Source organism: Labeo rohita, chromosome 17, assembly GCF_022985175.1.
Source record: "Labeo rohita strain BAU-BD-2019 chromosome 17, IGBB_LRoh.1.0, whole genome shotgun sequence".
NCBI lineage: Eukaryota > Metazoa > Chordata > Actinopteri > Cypriniformes > Cyprinidae > Labeo > Labeo rohita.
Window position 1 is genome coordinate 12,450,156 of NC_066885.1, and position 17,462 is coordinate 12,467,617.

The 17,462-nt window shown below is 33.8% G+C and overlaps 2 protein-coding genes and 1 long non-coding RNA gene across 5 annotated transcripts; 2 read left to right on the plus strand and 1 right to left on the minus strand.

The window, feature by feature from the left end:
* Positions 1–90: 90 nt before the first annotated feature.
* On the minus strand, positions 91–7,373 carry LOC127179695 (probable rhodanese domain-containing dual specificity protein phosphatase). Of its 3 annotated transcripts, none has more exons than XM_051133383.1 (6): positions 7,226–7,373; positions 4,282–4,349; positions 3,865–4,007; positions 3,589–3,742; positions 3,330–3,466; positions 91–1,665 (listed from the first exon to the last, which is right to left on the minus strand). In XM_051133383.1, exons 2-6 carry the CDS (start codon positions 4,299–4,301, stop codon positions 1,004–1,006), a joined length of 1,116 nt encoding a protein of 371 aa, XP_050989340.1. In that variant the 5' UTR covers positions 4,302–4,349; positions 7,226–7,373; the 3' UTR covers positions 91–1,003. The 3 variants fall into 3 exon arrangements, with proteins under 3 accessions (XP_050989340.1, XP_050989341.1, XP_050989342.1); XM_051133384.1 differs by having other exon boundaries at positions 4,282–4,464; positions 7,226–7,348; XM_051133385.1 differs by lacking the exon at positions 7,226–7,373 and adding an exon at positions 6,275–7,154.
* Positions 4,028–4,689, plus strand: LOC127179698 (uncharacterized). Its single transcript, XR_007829542.1, has 3 exons — positions 4,028–4,152; positions 4,272–4,363; positions 4,604–4,689. It is a non-coding gene; the product is annotated as an uncharacterized LOC127179698 (long non-coding RNA).
* Positions 7,311–17,044, plus strand: si:ch211-248a14.8 (uncharacterized). Its single transcript, XM_051133386.1, has 6 exons — positions 7,311–7,579; positions 7,917–7,990; positions 9,720–9,850; positions 10,068–10,275; positions 12,676–12,973; positions 14,864–17,044. Exons 3-6 carry the CDS (start codon positions 9,819–9,821, stop codon positions 15,250–15,252), a joined length of 927 nt encoding a protein of 308 aa, XP_050989343.1. The 5' UTR covers positions 7,311–7,579; positions 7,917–7,990; positions 9,720–9,818; the 3' UTR covers positions 15,253–17,044.
* The last annotated feature ends 418 nt before the right edge of the window (positions 17,045–17,462 follow it).

Here is a 17,462-nt window from a genome sequence, read left to right on the forward strand (position 1 = left end):
GAAGAATGTCTATATGTTTTCTGTTTGTTTGTGAAACCGTGGCACAATAGAGACACAATGGCACGCATTTGTGTAACAAAGACAGTTTATTGCACTCTGTGTAAAAATATTAAGCATTTCAAAATAATTTAAAGAAAATGTTCTGTATTATTTGAAATGTTCATTTACAAAATAAAAATAGACATAATCCTTTAGGAGCTGTCTTCAGTATTTTTCTTTTCAATTAGTACTTAAAAAAAAAAAAATCAATTATGATTTATTGTAGCTAGTATTCCTGTCATCACAACACTAGCCAAACATTCGACTGTACTACTAAACTGTATTTGGAGTGTTTCTGTGAGACTGATTCCAAACTTTTTCCTCATCCCATTTCACAGTGTAAATCATTAAGGGCAGAAAAAGGTCAAACACTCCAGTCTGCAGCTGTGTATGTTTTGTGCCGTTTGTATTTATTCCACTGATTCAAACTTGTTTTTACTGACTTTATTGCCTTTTAAGTCAACAGATCTCTCTCCTATACTGGAAGAAGCTGAAAAACAAAAACCTAAACTAGACACAAATACATTTTGCCAGCTTTAGTCCCTCAGACCATCACATCCTAAAAGAAAAATAAAAAGCAAAGATAGAAATGTTTTAAAAAATGTTGGAATTAGCATTCACTGTTTTGTACCTGTTTAAACAGTAAAATCACATCAAAAACTTTTCTGCTTTTTTTCCACCTGAACATTTATCTTGCTAATTTTGAGCAAATATGAAAAATTAGCATTTGTATAATGATATTTGTCGTCTTTCTTTGGCTTATGATAAAATGTCTTTACTAATATTTTTTCATTTGTTCTAGAATAAGGCCATCCACAGATTTCCATTTGTGTCATATTAGTCATCATATGATGAACAAAGCCTTTCTTTAGTCTGTCAAATTCTTGTTATTAACCAAACGAATATATAAGTCTGTGACGAGGAATCCTTCTTGTCATGTCACTATATTTTCCTTCAATATCTTTCAGAGCCGGATGTCATCCAGTGAGGTGAGGCGTTGACCAAACAGCAGTTCCTCATAGTCAGAGAGCTGCCGAAGAAACCCCGCATTTGGGGCAGCACAAGCTCGTCTTTCCTTCAGCCAACGAAACGCATGTAGCAGAGACCAACGGCGATGCTCCATCAGGAACCCCAACGTCAGAACCGAGCTACGACTCCGTCCGAGGCTGCAATGCACCAACACCCGGCCTCCTGGCGCCCCCGGCGCCCCCCGCAAGGCCTCTGCGATGAACCGCGAAGCTTCTGGAAGGGCCTGGCGAAGATCCTGCTGTGCATCATCACTTAGCCGTAGCCGAAGATAACGTAAAACACTCGGGAAGGCATCCGAGATTTCAGCCGTGGCATTGACCACATGTGTGATGTGGAGGTTTTTGATGATACGGTAGTCATGTGCCTGCGAGGCAGAGCCCTGGTACAGCGCCCCCTCCAGGATTTCAGAGGGGTAGATGGTGAGGGAGCGACGCTCTGACTCTAGTAGGACCATGCGAGGGGTGCACAGAAAGGGATAGAGGGAGTGGAAAGCAGAATAGCCCCCCTGGAGGATTACAGGGTCCATTCCCAAAGCACTCAGCTGGAAGAAACAGTGCTGGAGAGTAGGAGAGTCAGCGCGTGCCTCCTGACTGCCAACTAGAGCACAAAGTCACATATACATCCATATGTATACATTAGTATTTTAATATTTAACATAATATTTGTGACCCTGGACCACAAAACCAGTCATAAGAGTCAATTTTTTAAAATTGATATATATACATCACCTGAAAGCTGAATAAATAAACTTTCTATTGATGTATGGTTTGTTAGGATAGGACAATATTTGTCAGAGAAACAACTATTTTGAAAATCTGGAATCTGAGGGTGCAAAAAAATCAAAATATTGAGAAAATCGCCTTAAAAGTGCTTAGCAATGCATTTCAAAATCGATAGTTTTGACCCATACAATATATTGTTGGCTATTGCTACAAATATACCCGTGCTACTTAAGACTGGTTTTGTGGTCCAGAGTCACATTTGTACTTTATTCTATTTTAATTATATTATTTTATTATTATACATTATATTGTTTTAATTGTTGTAAATAACACTTTATTTAGGAAGATATTATTATTATTATTATTATTATGATGATGATGATGTAAAACCCAATTAAGCCCAATTAACATAATAATAATAAATTATACATTTTATAAATTATAATGTTATGTTAGACATTTATCAATTAATATAACAGTATCATTTATAAATATAATTTAGAACCTTTTGAAAATAAATAACAATAATTTCTTATTTAAATAATAATAATAATAATAAAATTCATAAATTATATAATTTATAAAGTGTATTATTATTATTATTTAAATAAGAAGTTATTGTTATTTATTTTAATGTTATAAATTTATCAATTAACAGCATTATTTATAAATAGAATTTATAAATAGAATTTAGAACCCTCTAAAAATAACAATAACTTTAAAGTTTAAATAATAAAAATAATAATAATATAAATAATTAACTTTATAAATTATAATGTTATGTTACACATTTATCAATTATTATAACAGTATTATTTATAAATATAATTTAGAACCTTTTGAAAATAACAATAATAATAAGATCAAAAATACATTTTATAAATTACAATGTTGTTATACATTTATCAATATAACAATATTAGTTATAGATATAATGTATAACCTTTAAAAAAACAGTAAGTTGTTTTAAATATTAATAATATTAAGATGTATAATAGATTTTATAAACTATAATATTGTTATACATTTATCAATTAAAATAACAGTATCATTTATAAATATAATTTATAACCTTTTAAAATAATTTAATAATAGTAATAGTAATAATAATAGTAATAATAATAATAATAATAAAATATACTTATAGCTAGTAAAATGTCTAAAGTGGACTATCAAAATAAGGTGTTACCTATTACATTTAACATTATATAATTATAAAAATAGTACTTTAATATATTAATTTATCAATGTATAACATTGCAATTTATAAAATGTTATTTAAACATAATAACAATAACATAGCTAAATAACACATTTTTTAAATTATGAGGCTGTTATATTTTATCAATTATTTATCAGTTAATATAAAGGTATTACAATAATGTATTGTTTATATTATTAATATTAGCATTTTATTTAATATAAATTATATTCAGAAATAATATGTTTATAGTCATTTATACATGTATAACATAACATCAAATATATGATTTAGCTATATTATTATTATTTTCACTTTACATTATGAGAATACTATACCTGGACTTTGGCCTTCTTCGGCATATAGCAGTATTATAGAAAACTCCTGCAACTGAACACAGCTTATCAGACAGCCCAATTCTGGATGCATCACCGTCACACTGGCACGGGCTGTCACCAGGTGACTCTGCTTATATCTGCACGTGTACACACACACACACACACACACACACCATTAGTTTGTTACCATTAAACTTAAAAGACAGAACTACTCATAGTCCTTTCACTGAGCGACTCTGTCTATGTGTATCACTGTTACCTCTCTGCAGAGCGGCAGTCCAGTATAAGTATATAATAAGGATCATGCAGTGAAGGTTGTCCCGCTTCAGCATTCAGGAAGTTGTACACCTGCTGTGGGGTCACATAACCTCTTTCTATGTTTGCCTTTTCTGGAAGTGCAGGAATCAGAAGCTCTATCATAAAAAAAAGTTAACATTAACATTTAAATCTATCTTTTATCACACAATGTATCTGATAAACACAGCTGTGATTAGTTATTCAACAGCGTCTTTATTCTTCGGTTATGTTGACCTGCCTTCAGTGTTGTTCTGAGACGATTCAATGACGTTAATTTGAGAGAGTTTGACTGTTCCATTCATCTCCCTACAGGGGGCGCTGTTCCGCACCTGCAGAGAGCCCCGCAAGCCAGTGGAGCGAACCAAACGACATTTATCAGCTCTGTGAGGAGAGGGAGAGGGGGGAGGGGAGAGAATTCTAGCAATTGATGTGTAAACACTCTATATTCTAGCTAATGTAATCAGCAGTTACACGCACACCCTATCAACCACCACAGGACAAGAGATGCACTTTACAGGCACATCAGGTGAAGTATTTACATTTATTTTGAGACATTTCTTTCTCATTGTCTGCTTTGTTGTTATGTTCTGAACAAATAATAATATCAGAGAGTAAAAAAAAATTGAATAATGTACTTATAATCAGATGTACTCACCTGGACACCACAATGCCCATGGTTTTGGATGGGAGTCATTCGGGACCGAAGCTCTCTCTCTCTCTCTTCTATGGGCCAAAAGGTAAGAGAGAGAATACAACCATCCTGATACACACACTCAAACCAACACTGTGCAAAATACACACTCCCTACTGCATTTCTCTGCTCCGATACATCCAAAATCTACCGAAAAGAACAGGAATGTATGTAGAATTTGACATCCTTGTGGTTGTTAAATCGTTCTCCGCATGTCACTGTGTAAAAAACAACTGCTTTTTTGTTTTTTCCCTTCCATTCTGCTCTCTCCCTCCCTCCTTGTCAGGACCTTATTTTAGTGGGTTGCCGGGGTAATGCGGGACAGTGAAGTGCTCTACATGAGCACGGGGTGAGCTGGCCATGACAGGTCAGAGTGTCACACGCAGACACTTGTGAATGAATGTCAAATCACAAAATGCATGTATTTTTTAATATAATACAAATAGTTAACGGTCAAAGGATTGGATTTATTTCTTTTTAGTGTTTTTAAAGAAGTGTTGCAACCCAAAGGTGCATTTATTTGATGAAAAATGCTGTTAAAACAATACAACTGTAAAATATTATTACAATTTGTTTTTTTTTTAAATGTAATTTATTCCTGTGATGGAAAAGTAACATTTTTAGCATCATTATGTCAGTCTTCAGTGTGACATGATCCTACAGAGATATTTTTAATATGCTGAAAAAACATTTATGATTATTATCAATGTTGAAAACAGTTGTGCTGTATAATATTTTTGTGGAAATCATGATACCTTTCAAAAAATTTACTGAATGCATTAAATTCAAAGGTGACAGTAAACACATCTATAATTTCTGTTTCAAATAAATACTGCTCTTTTGAACTTTCTGTGCATCAAAAAATATATTATGGTTTTCACAAAAATAGTAAGCAGGAGAAAATCAACATTGATAATAATGAATGTCATTATTAATAAAAACCAATAATAATATATACTAGTCAAAAGTTTTTTAACAGTAAGATTTTTAATGTTTTTTTTATTTTTTTCTTCTGCTCACCAAGCCTGCATTTATTTGATCCAAAGTACATCAAAAACAGTAAAATTTTGAAATATTTTTAATATATTTTGTATATTTTAAATAACTGTTTTTTTATTTGAATATATTTTAAAATGTAATTTATTCCTGTGATTACAAAGCTGAATTTTTAGCATCATTACTCCAGTCACATGATCCTTCAGAAATCATTCTAATATTCTGATTTACTGCTCAAAAAACATTATTATTATGTTGAAAACAGCTGAGTAGAATTTTTCAGTTCAGAAGAACAGCATTTATCCGAAATAGAAATCTTTTGTAACATTATAAATGTCTTTATCATCACTTTTGATCAATTTAAAGCATCCGTGCTAAATAAAAGTATTAATTTCTATCATTTCTTCCCCCCACCATTACACAAAAAATTATACTGCATCCAAGCTTTTTATTTCAGATAAATGCTGGTCTTTGGATCTTTCTATTCATCAAAGAATCCTGAAAAAATGTACTCAATTGTTTTAAATATGGATAATAATAATGCTAAAACATGTTTCTTGAACAGCAAATCAGCATATTAGAATGATTTTTGAAGGATCACGTGACACTGAAGACTGGAGTAATCATGCTGAAAATTTAGCTTTGATCACAGAAATAAATTACATTTTAAAATACACTTAAATAGAAACCAGTTATTTTAAACAGTAAAAATATTTCAAATTTTTACCTTTTTGTGCTGTATATTGGATCAAATAAATGCAGGCTTAGTGAGCAGAAGAGACTTCTTTAAAAAAAACATAAAAGCACTTAGGGGAATGGCCTTCCGTTTACTGACCCACCATTCCGCAGTACTATGATGTCACCATAACGGTATGTTCTTACTGATATTTGACCTGATTAATAAGTGCTGGGTTGTCATGGTGACATTGCATAGACTGCCTGTCCTATAATTCTCACCCACCTGTCATGGATATAATGTGCTTGTTTGCCCTCCATGCATTTCTTATTCATTCTGTGGATCCAGCTGCTAGCCACAAAAATACTTTCATGTGTGCACACACATACACAGACAGAATGTTTGTCTTATTATGAGTAATTAATAAAGCACCAAATGGATGTTTTATTTACACTGTCTATGTTGTAATTCATTTCATCATAGGTCTAAGTGGATGACATATTAACTTTCAAGCATGACATAACATGATCTCTATACCTTTAATGACCCAAAATAGACCTTAGTTGTGTCTTGTGACAGTGAGTCATTTAAGTTTAGCCATTCTTAGCATATGAAGGTAGAACGGCACATCAAAATTTGTCACATCCTGTCTGCTGATATCCCTTAATCAATAAAATCAGTCACCTTTATACACAATGCTCTCTGTGTAGTCATGTCTCGGTTTTGAATAAAAGTAAGTAAATCAGTAAATATAACTAGTCAAAGTTAATGTTTTGTCATAATTTAAACTAGAACAAATATCTGTGCTGAAGTTTGTATACATTCATAATTGCTCACATTAATCTTAACTAATTGTTTTGATGTACATAGCTGACCTTTGAAATGTCATATACATATTTGTCCTTTATTTGTGTATTTATGCTTTGGCATGTTTGATTATCAAAGTAATAAAGTTTATAGGTGGGGGAGGGAGTGATTGTCATATACAGATGACATTAGACGGAAAAGTTTGCCAGACAAATGCGCAATTATTCTGTCAGTTTTATATTTATACTTATATGGATAACACTTTATTATATATCCAGTAAAAATTAAAATGAAATCATCTTTAAAAAATAAAGGCATGAGTAAAACGATAAAACTTCGAGAGCATACAACAAAATATATTTAATAATGTTCTTGTGCTAATTGTAGTGCACAACAACAGAACTGCGTCGGCGGTGAGAAAATATTTACCGAGCAAGATGATGCGCCTTCATGCTGTGAGGTGACGTATTCAATCATTAACTCCCGCTTGTTCTCTGCCTGTGGTCATTTGGATGTACAAATAGCTTAGTAGGTTCAAACGAGAGAAAAGAAACGGACGAACTAAGTCCAATAAAACAGATCGGCCCCAGACAAACGGGTGAAATAAAACCTTTAATCGACGGAAGTTAGCTTAAAAAATCGTATTTTTCACTCCCAGAGTGAGAAGCGATCAAAGTCCACTCGTATTGGGTCCCTCATGACTGACAGAGACTGAACAGGTTTCAGTCAGTCATTGGCGAAAACACATAATGGAATAACAAGATCTTATGACGACCAAAAGATGTGAGTTGGTCTATTTTATCGTCGATTTTTTTAATCTATATGTTGTACTGTTTTTCTTATGTATTTATTTTGGTATTTTTGTATTTGTTTTGATATTTTACTTACTTATTTGATTCATGCCTCTTCTGTGTAAGGTTAGTATGACGGTAAAACGGAATTAAGATTGAAACGTCATTTTATTAAAATATTAAAAGGGCTTCTTAAATAATGTTTTAACAATCTGTTATAATTCATTATTCCGTTTTTTATATTTTCCATAAAAAGTTTAAACTTTTTAAAAAGAATTCGAATTGTGTGTTTCACGTACAGTACTAATTCGCATTACTTACTATTACAGGATAAAACAGGATACAAGGCAACGTTTTTTTGTGGTAATGGCTGAAATGAAGGTTACACTCGGCAAAAATAATGGTGAGTGTATTTTATGCTTGCCTACATATGCTGCTTTTGATTTATTTATAAATTCGTTTTATAATTTATATTAAAAGATTTTGTTTCTAATAGTGATTCAGTGTTAAGTAAGTAGTTGAGATGTAACGGAGTTACAATATGTCATTTAAGTACAAAACAAATGTAATCTGTCACAGTTACTGAGAAAAAATATGTAATTAAATTACAGTTACTTATGAAAATTTAAACTATTACAGATGACTGTACACATACAGATTTAATTGATTTCTTTCCTAAATTGCATTGACTACTCTAAAATATGAGACACCGATGTTTCAGGAGTTTAGGACACAGAATAGGACACATGCATATTCGATAACTGTTTTATTTCCTATTTGTGTTTGTGTTCCTATATGTATATGCTTTATTTGACTGTTTTTTTTCAAGGTATTGTTAGATTGTTAGATGCCAGTGTTTCCTGTAAGCTATGCAAAGATTTGATTTTAAAAACAGTATCATAGCTATTAAAGGAGAAGTCCACTTCCAGAACAGAAGTTTACAGATAATGTACTCACCCCTTGTCATCCAAGATGTTCATGTCTTTCTTTCTTCAGTCGTAAAGAAATTATGTTTTCTGAGGAAAACATTCAAGCATTTTTCTCCATATAGTGGACTTCTATGGTTCCCCAAGTTTGAACTTTCAAAATGCAGTTTAAATGCAGCTTCAAACGATCCCAGTGCGGTTGTAAATGCTCCCAGCTGAGGAAGAAGGGTCTTATCTAGCGAAACGATCAGTTATTTTCATAAAAATAATACAATTTATATACCTTTCAATGTCAAACGCTCGTCTTGTCTTACTCTGCCTGAGCTCAGTTTTTTTCCGGTTCATGACAGTTAGGGTATGTCGAAAAACTCCCATCTCATGTTCTCCCTCAACTTCAAAATCGTCCTATATAGTTGTTTTATCGTTTTTGTTAAGAGTGTTTTATCTTCTTTGCATGTTCACTTCGCAAGTCTGGGTTGGTACTTTTGCAGCAATGTAGGATGATTTTGAAATGATTTTTGAAACTGAGGGAGAAAATACAATTGGAGTTTTTCGACATACCCTAACTGTCTTAAACCAGAATACACAGAGTTCAGGCAGAGCAAGACAGGACGAGCATTTGAGATTAAAAAGTATTTAAATAGTATTTTTTTAAATGAAATTTACCGATCGTTTTAGCTAGATAAGACCCTTCTTCCTCGGCTGGGATCATTTACAGCCGCATTTGGGATGGTTTGAAGCCGCATTTAAACTGCATTTTGGAAGTTCAAGCTTGGGGCACCATAGCAGTCCATTATATGGTGAAAAATCCTGAAACGTTTTTCTCAAAAAGTTTACTTTACTTTACTTTACTTTACTTTACTTTACAACTGAAGAAAGAAAGACATGAAAATCTTGGATGACAAGGCGATGAGTACATTATCTATACATTTTTGTTCTGGAAGTGGACTTCACCTTTAAACTATATCTTGTTATGAATAATCTCAGAACAATCTCAAAGTAAACCATGCCTGGTTTAAAATGTTTAAAAATGATTAACAGTTGTAAACATTCATTAGAAATTTAGAAAAGTAATCAAATGTAATCAGTTATATTACTTTACTAAAGTAACACTGTTTATTACATTTCAAAATAGGGTAACTTGTAATCTGTAACCTATTACATTTCCAAAGTAACCTTCCCAACACTGCTTGTGTTTGTGTGCAGGTAGTTTTACGTCCTTCCTCCAAGCCCTGATGCTTTAAAGAGGTCAGAATCAAAAAACATATTCCACTCCACCAGTCCTGGGGTGGGTGGACCACTAGTATGGACCCCTGGCAAAATCTGGTGTCCAGATGGTGAGATCAAATTTATTTGTGACTGAAAGCTTAAAATTGAATGTGCTTGTAATTGGCGTGCTGCAAATAGTACTCATAAAATAAATTAACATCTTTATCATTGCGATGCATTATGCTTCAATATTAAATCAGTATCTCTAATGTGATATTCTTAGATTTAGGTGTCACATGACTGTTGAGGCTCAAACAGTATACTGTCTGTCCATTTGTGTTTCAGTTCAGCATGGTGGCAGATGCATACGCCGCATGCTCTGAGAGCTTGTGTGTATGAAGTGTGTAAACCTCTGGTGCCACTTCTGCTGGGCATTGCAGCCCTGGTGGCTGTGATTGTGTATGCTTTGGCAGATAATCTACACAGTTTTGTAAGCAGGCTCTTCATTGCCCAGTATCACTATCCTTATACGGTGCCACTTGCATTTATACAGGTACTTTGCTCACACAGCTACATCTTTATCAGTTTTTTTTATCAGATGATCTTGACAACTTGATGTCTTTATATGATCTTGAACATGCAGATAAAGTTTAAAAGTCGCCTTAGAATACAAAAAGCTCTGGCTTGTTTAAAATAGGGTTGTTATAGTTAAAACATGAAAATGTTTTGTTACTAGGGGAAAAAACTGAGTGGAACATGATGTATAAAATAACTAAAACTAAAGCTGAAAAAAAAATGTAAAAAATTATATAGACATTAAATATAAATATTCCTAAAACTTTGACAAAATCGATTCAAAATATGAATAGAAACTACAACAGTATCTCAGTGATACTATAAATCTCAATAAAACAAAAAAAGAGGTTTAAACAGAATTAAATTTAAAAGATTAGATTTTTTTAGGCAAAGCCTAAAATAATATAAACAATTCTGTAATTTACTCATTAAGAATTTTTGCAGAGTTTGCAAAGTTACACAATGAAAATGAAAGGGAAGCTGGTTCAACTTCTACATGCTTTTACATTCTACAAAACATCTGCTAAATTCCAAGTTTTCTAAAGTCAGTAGATTTCTAGCAGTAATTTAGAGTAATTAGCATAAATACCATATCTTGATCAGTGTTAAGTAGCTCTTAGTGTGTAGATTATTGTAGGGTGTAAAGCACAAGTCTGGGCAGCTCTCTGATGAATCATTAGGTGTGTTACATGTGATTGTTTGACTGGTGCCATAAACTGGTGGAGTCCCTTTACTGTTTGCGTTTGAATGTTAAGGCTGGCTATATATTTGAAATGCAGACGGGCAGCTGGCAAATAGATTTTAGATTAAAATATCTACAGAGGGGTCAAAGGCTGAGACTACTAGTAAAAATGTTTTGCTTTTGTTACAAATTTAAATCAGCGTTACAATTTGAGTAAAAAAAAAAGTTAATTTAATAAAAGTACAGAATGTCTAAGTATTTGGTTCATCCCTCTTTTCCTTTATTGACAGTAGCATATGAGCTTCGTGAACTGCATGAGCATAATTTGACATGATCCAAAGAGCATCTTGAACTTGTGACCATCTATTCAGAGTCACATGATCAGTGTCATGAACTGTTTGATCATTGACTTAGAAACAGCATGGAATCTTAAATATTTCCTATTGATTTTGCATTGTTTCTTTGTTTCATCATTCCAAAATCTTGATACTTTATTTTCAGGTTTAAATTAGATTTTGATTGTTTAGCAGTTCTTAAAAATTCACCATTTTTAGCTTTTCTGGAGTTCACTTTTGTAGTTTAATATATTTTTGACAAATATTCAATGTATTAAATGTGGTCATAAAACTGCCTGTATAATAATGATAAAAAATTAGGGGTGTAACGGTACACAAATTTGATGGTTCGGTACCTCGGTTTTAATGTCACAATTCGGTATGATTTCGGTACAGCAGGGGAAAAACAAAACTTTTTTTGTTGTTCAGTAGTTTACTGAACAAGTTGCTCTTTCTTTAAATACATTCAGTTGTATTTAAAAATTTCTTAGTGATAAAATGATCTCAGCTTATGCTTTAAACTATATGGAGCCCTTTACATTATAAGGTTACAATTAACAACTTAACCCAAACTTAAATTTAATTACTATTTATTTTTAAATATAATAATCAATACTTAACTTGTATGCACACATGTAAATTCCACATAATGCAGTTTTTAAATTAACTTATAAATCATAAAATTTCTATTTGTTAAAATATATTCAATTACACAGTGGCTGTCATAACACGTATAATACTTTATATAATTAAATCTAACAGGTAAAGTAAAATATAACGAGGATTTAGTGTAATATTTCACGAAATGCCCTATCTTTAGACTTAATTTCTCTAGTGAACTAACAAGCTGTGGACACTGTGACTTGCCTGATGTAAATGAAATGCTACGTGACATTTTACTTCCAGTTTTGTTGACATCTTTCCGCGGCTGAAACACTGATTGAGCAATTACATAAGGCATGAGATGTTCATTTATGTTTATTCGCGTTAAAACTAGTAGTACAGAAGAGGGAATGATCGTGTTCACTCGCTCTCCGCATTGCGATTTGAAAGGACCCCTTTTACACTGCACAAGTCTGCGGGGCGTTACGGCTCTGGAGTTACCAAACCGAAAGGTGTAGTGTTAACGTTACACCCCTAGTAAAAATGGTAAAATGTTGTTTGATAGAGCTGTTACTGCTTAAATGTCATGTTATCATTTTTGTTTATCACTACAATCTGAAAGAAGTTTTCTTAGGAACACAGGGAAATGTCAGTGGTATATGGCTCTGGGCATTTATGGCGCTGTGTATCACCTTTTAATCTCCTATGTGTTTTAGGTGCATTGAACTTCCTCTTGCTTTTGTTTCCTTCCCTTCAGGTATTGTTAAATCTCCTGGCACTGCTAGCTTTACATGGTGTGGGTCTGATTCACCTGAAGCCTTTTTCACTGAAGTTGGCTGAGCGTTTGTTTGTGCCGGCGGTCTGTGGGAGCGTCCAGTGCATTTTGGCCATATGGGCTGAAGCCTGTTCCCACTCTGGCCTGTACCAGCTAATCGCCAGTTTCCTCCCAATGGTCAGTCTGAGTTTGGGTCACCTGTTTGCACTGAGTATGCCAGGCTCCATCCATGTCTCTGGCCTTCTAACTGTGCTGACAATTGCCTCAGTCACCGTTACAGGTACACTGTTCACATTTAATTCAATATTCAAATTACTTACTGTTCTTACAACAGTCGGGTTCCAGAAATAAAAACGTCATTCATTTTCTCCATAGGGTTTTTTTTAATATCAACATATAGACCTTTAAAGACTGAGCCGTTGTGTGCTCCTAAGTCGTTATTCAGCATACATTTTCAGAATTTTGGCTAATGTTCTTGCAAGGTTTTCTCAAAGTTATGAACATTATTTCAGTATCATTACAATCATTGTTAAAAGTTGTCTGATCTTTAAGAATATGCTTAAAATTTTAGCAAAAAATCTAGTTCTGTCAAATCGATTAATCATGATTAATCGCATCCAAAATAGAAATTGATGTTTACCTAATATGTCTGTGTACTGTGTGAGTGTATATATATATAAACAGGTGCATCAAAAAAAAATTTGAATATCGTGAAAAAGTTAATTTTTTTGTTTGTAACTTATTTAAAACACTGAAACTTTCATATATTCTAGATTTATTACATATAAGGTAAAACTAATGAAAGTCAAAAATCCAGTATCTCAAAATATTAGAATATTTCCTAAGATCAATCAAAAAACGGATTTGCAAAACAGAAATGTTCAAGTTCTTTAAAGTGTGTTTATTTATGCACTCAGTACTTGGTTGGCAGCACATATTACTTCAAAAGAATTGCTCTTAGCACAAATTACAGCATCAGTAAGTGTGACATGTAAGCGATCAGCCTGTCGCGCTACTGAGGCACTATTGAGCCTTCAGATCGACTGTATGTTGTTGGATCGACTGTTTCTCATCTTTCTCTTGAAAATATCCCATAGATTCTTTATGGGGTTCAGGTCAGGAATGTTGGCTGGCCAATAAAGCACAGTAATATCATGGTCAGCAAACCACTTGGAAGTGTTTTTTGCACTGTGAACAGGTGCTAAAGTCCTGCTGGAAAAGGAAATCAACATCTCCATAAAGCTTGTCAGCAGATGGAAGCATACAGTGCTTCAAAATCTCCCGGTAGATAGCTGCATTGACTTTGCACTTGATAAAACACCTACTGTGCAAAGTCAACACCAGCAGACGTCACGGCACCCCAAAACAGTACTGACTTCAGAAACTTCACACTGGACTTCAAGCAACTTGGATTCTGTGCCTCTCCAGTCTGCCTTCAGACTCTGGGATCATGATTTCAACATGAAATGCACACTTGTTTCAGAAGTGGCTTGGTAGTCCTTTTCCTGAAGACGTCTGAGCGTGGTGACTCTTGATGCCCTGACTCCAGTTTCAGTCCACTCCTTGTGAAGCTCTCCCAAGAGTTTGAATCGGCTTTGCTTGACAGTTTTCTCAAGCTTGCGGTCATTCCTGTTGCTTGTGCACCTTTTTCTACACAATTTCTTCCTTCCAGTCAACTTTGCATTTAATATGCTTTGATACAGCACTCTGTAAACGGACACCCCATTTAGTAATGACCTTCTGTGGAGGGTGTCAATGATTGTCTTCTGGACCACTGCCATGTCAGCAGTCTTCCCCATTATTGTGGTTTCAAAGAACAAGAGATATGTGGAATTTATAGCTCTAATCATCAAAATTAAAACAAAAAAACATTAGAAATGTTTTACTTTGCATGTAATAAATCTAGAATATATGAAAGTTTCAGTTACAAACAAAAAATGAATTTTTTGAGATGCACCTGTATATATATACAAAAAATATACACAGTACACACATATTATTTAAACACGTTTTATTTTGGATGCAATTAATCGTGATTAATCAATGTGAGAGCACTACTTTTTTTGCGAAAATTTTGAAAATTGGATGACAAGGGGGTGAGTAAATTATTTGTAAATTGTTGTTCTGGATATGGAGTTCTCCTTTAATCGCTTGTATTTTCTCTTTTCAGCATATAAAGGACTTCATGTGATGGAGCCGCTGGAGTACGTCTACTCTCCCCTCAGCCTTGTCCTCCACAGCCTCTCTCTTGCCTGGCTAGCCAAAGTCTCCCAAACGGAGCGAGGCCACGCCTCAACCTTTGACCTTTACTACACTCTGACAGTGACACGTACTCTCTTATTAGGGTTCCTGTGTGTTTTGCACCCTGATGGCCCAAAGGCACTGATTAATGGCAACTGGCACAGTCTGCTGTTTCTGGGATACATGCTCGGGATGTTACTGCTGGGTGCTGTGCAGCTTCTCTTTGTGGATGTAACGGCGCTGTATTTTTCTGCTCTCCCAGCAGCTGTGCTGCATGCGACCAGAGAGCTGGTTCTGCCCCTGTTTAGACTGCTATAGGACATACGGACCAATCAGAGTGTAGATCATTCTGAAGGAGAACAGTCTATGTAGAGTTGCCAATTTAATACCTGATCAATCAAATTCATGATTGATGATAACAGTATTAAAATTTTAATAATTTATAGGCATGACAACCTCATGTAAAGATAATCATAATTAATTAATATGGTAATACTACCAGCAAGCACTGATGTGCGATTCCTTTCTTCGCTTGCACTGAAACTACGACACATCCTACAAATGGGGTGTTTTCATGATGGAGCTGATACTAAAGTTCTGGAATTAAAATGTGAAGCTAAAATATAGGTTTCTCAGGCCAGCTTTTCTTGTACAGACTATATTATTATTTCTATGTATCAGCTGGAAATTCTGAGAAAGAAAAAAAATATTTTGTATTAAAAATGCAAAAAACCCACTCTCCTTAGTTACTGTTACTATGTCCGACAAACATTGCCGCTCTCACACTACATGTCATATTCTCAGGTAGTCAATAATACATTGCAGAGCAAAGAGAAAACTGACAAAACACTGACAGACAAGACATAGCAGGTTACTTCTGGTATTAAACAAGGTCTCAGCTTTAAAATGTTGTCATTTTATAAGAAATTCAAACTATAAATACCGTTTTGTGATAGATTACTGTATTGCCTTATTGGGTCAGTGACATGTGAACCAAACCTTTTCTTCTTTAGTTAAACGAATGAACATCAGAACGCATTTTATTTTAACTGCGGAAAGATGTCAATATACACAATTTTTATAAGTTTAAGTTCACTGAAATTAATCTACTCTCCTGTGTGCTTTGTTTGTCGGACAAAATGGCAGATTCGGCATTATGATTGGTCAGATCACCTGTCAATCAAGCTATTTGCAACCGGTCAATTGTCATGAAAATAATTCCAAAATGCCAAAATAATGAACCTTAAAGGCCTTAAAATAGCTTAATTTTTATTTGTAAAATGTCATTTTTATTTTTTTAATATATATATATATTTTTTTTGGAGGGTGAAATATGATTTAAGCATGCTCTGGACAAGCTTTGTGAGATTCACCCAAGTATGCCATTTACCTCACGTAAACCTTACAAACTTACATTAGCCCTTAACTGTTAAAAAAGACACTGGATGCAAACTTCACTTTTATACATGGTGTTTGCATATAAATGTGTCCTAGCAGTGTTTGGACACAACCACTCTACAACAATAAAAATCTAGTCACTTCTAGTCATTTTTTTAAATCCCCAAAACACCTATGACATCATATTTATCAGGCCCCGCCCATGACCGCTGACGAACTGTCCCGTATTAGCATATTACCTCTTTCAGCCAGCTGTATGTTGTCTGCCATTTTCTCTGCGCGCAGCTTTAGTGACATATCTGGTAAGCAATGCAGCTGTTTTGTTACAGTATGTAGCTGAATGGAAAAGTGAACACAAGAGTCTTTATTTTCTCCCAACATGAGAGCCAAAACGGCGTTGTTTTACATGACCATTGAGGAAGTTTAACCAAAGTATGTTGCAGACATTTCATGAAGACCCTAAAGAATCATACCAACTTGTGGAAATGGTGTCCTTTCCAATGTCCCTTGTAGTAATCACAGCTATAAACCGCGATGCACCAACTTAAGAATATTATAATAGTGGTATAAATTGTTCAAATAGAAAACCTGTGACTCATGTATTATTTAGCTCCTAATGTACAGTACAAACTACAGTATTATTGTTCATGTTTGGAGCAAATGAAATAAAACATTGATGAGGTTTTCTCACAATTAAACCAAATTCACAATTGTTTGTTTTTTTGTTTTGTTTTTTGTCATATTTTGGTATAAAGATAATTATTACATTTCCAGCAACCTTTCTTTATTATGTAAGCAGAGGTTGTGTTAGAAAAAACCTGTCAAATGACAGACATTATGACGTTGTCTGTCATTTGACGGACAGGGTCGTAATATTCCATCAGAATCTATTATTACCCGTTTTAATTATAGTAACACATTTAATTGTTTTTATTTATGTTCATATTTTCATTTTTAATTATGAACCTACAGGACGATGTAGGCTTACGCATTTATTTTGAAGAAAACAGATGAACAGACTAAACTTTTCATGTTCAACACCCCGCAGTGGCAGTGATTTTAATATATTTTCATTTTATGAATTAACATCGATTCGTAAATCCCAATCGTTCTTTTGGTTTATGCTGTTT

Coding starts and splice junctions, on each gene's coding strand:
- si:ch211-248a14.8 (XM_051133386.1), top strand. CDS start 9,819: ATGGACCCCTGGCAAAATCTGGTGTCCAGATG. Junction 10,276..12,675: donor TGCCACTTGCATTTATACAG/GTACTTTGCTCA, acceptor CCTTCCCTTCAG/GTATTGTTAAATCTCCTGGC. Junction 12,974..14,863: donor TGCCTCAGTCACCGTTACAG/GTACACTGTTCA, acceptor TTCTCTTTTCAG/CATATAAAGGACTTCATGTG.
- LOC127179695 (XM_051133383.1), bottom strand. CDS start 4,301: ATGGGCATTGTGGTGTCCAG. Junction 3,743..3,864: donor GTCTCAGAACAACACTGAAG/GCAGGTCAACAT, acceptor TTTTTATGATAG/AGCTTCTGATTCCTGCACTT. Junction 3,467..3,588: donor GACTGCCGCTCTGCAGAGAG/GTAACAGTGATA, acceptor GTACACGTGCAG/ATATAAGCAGAGTCACCTGG.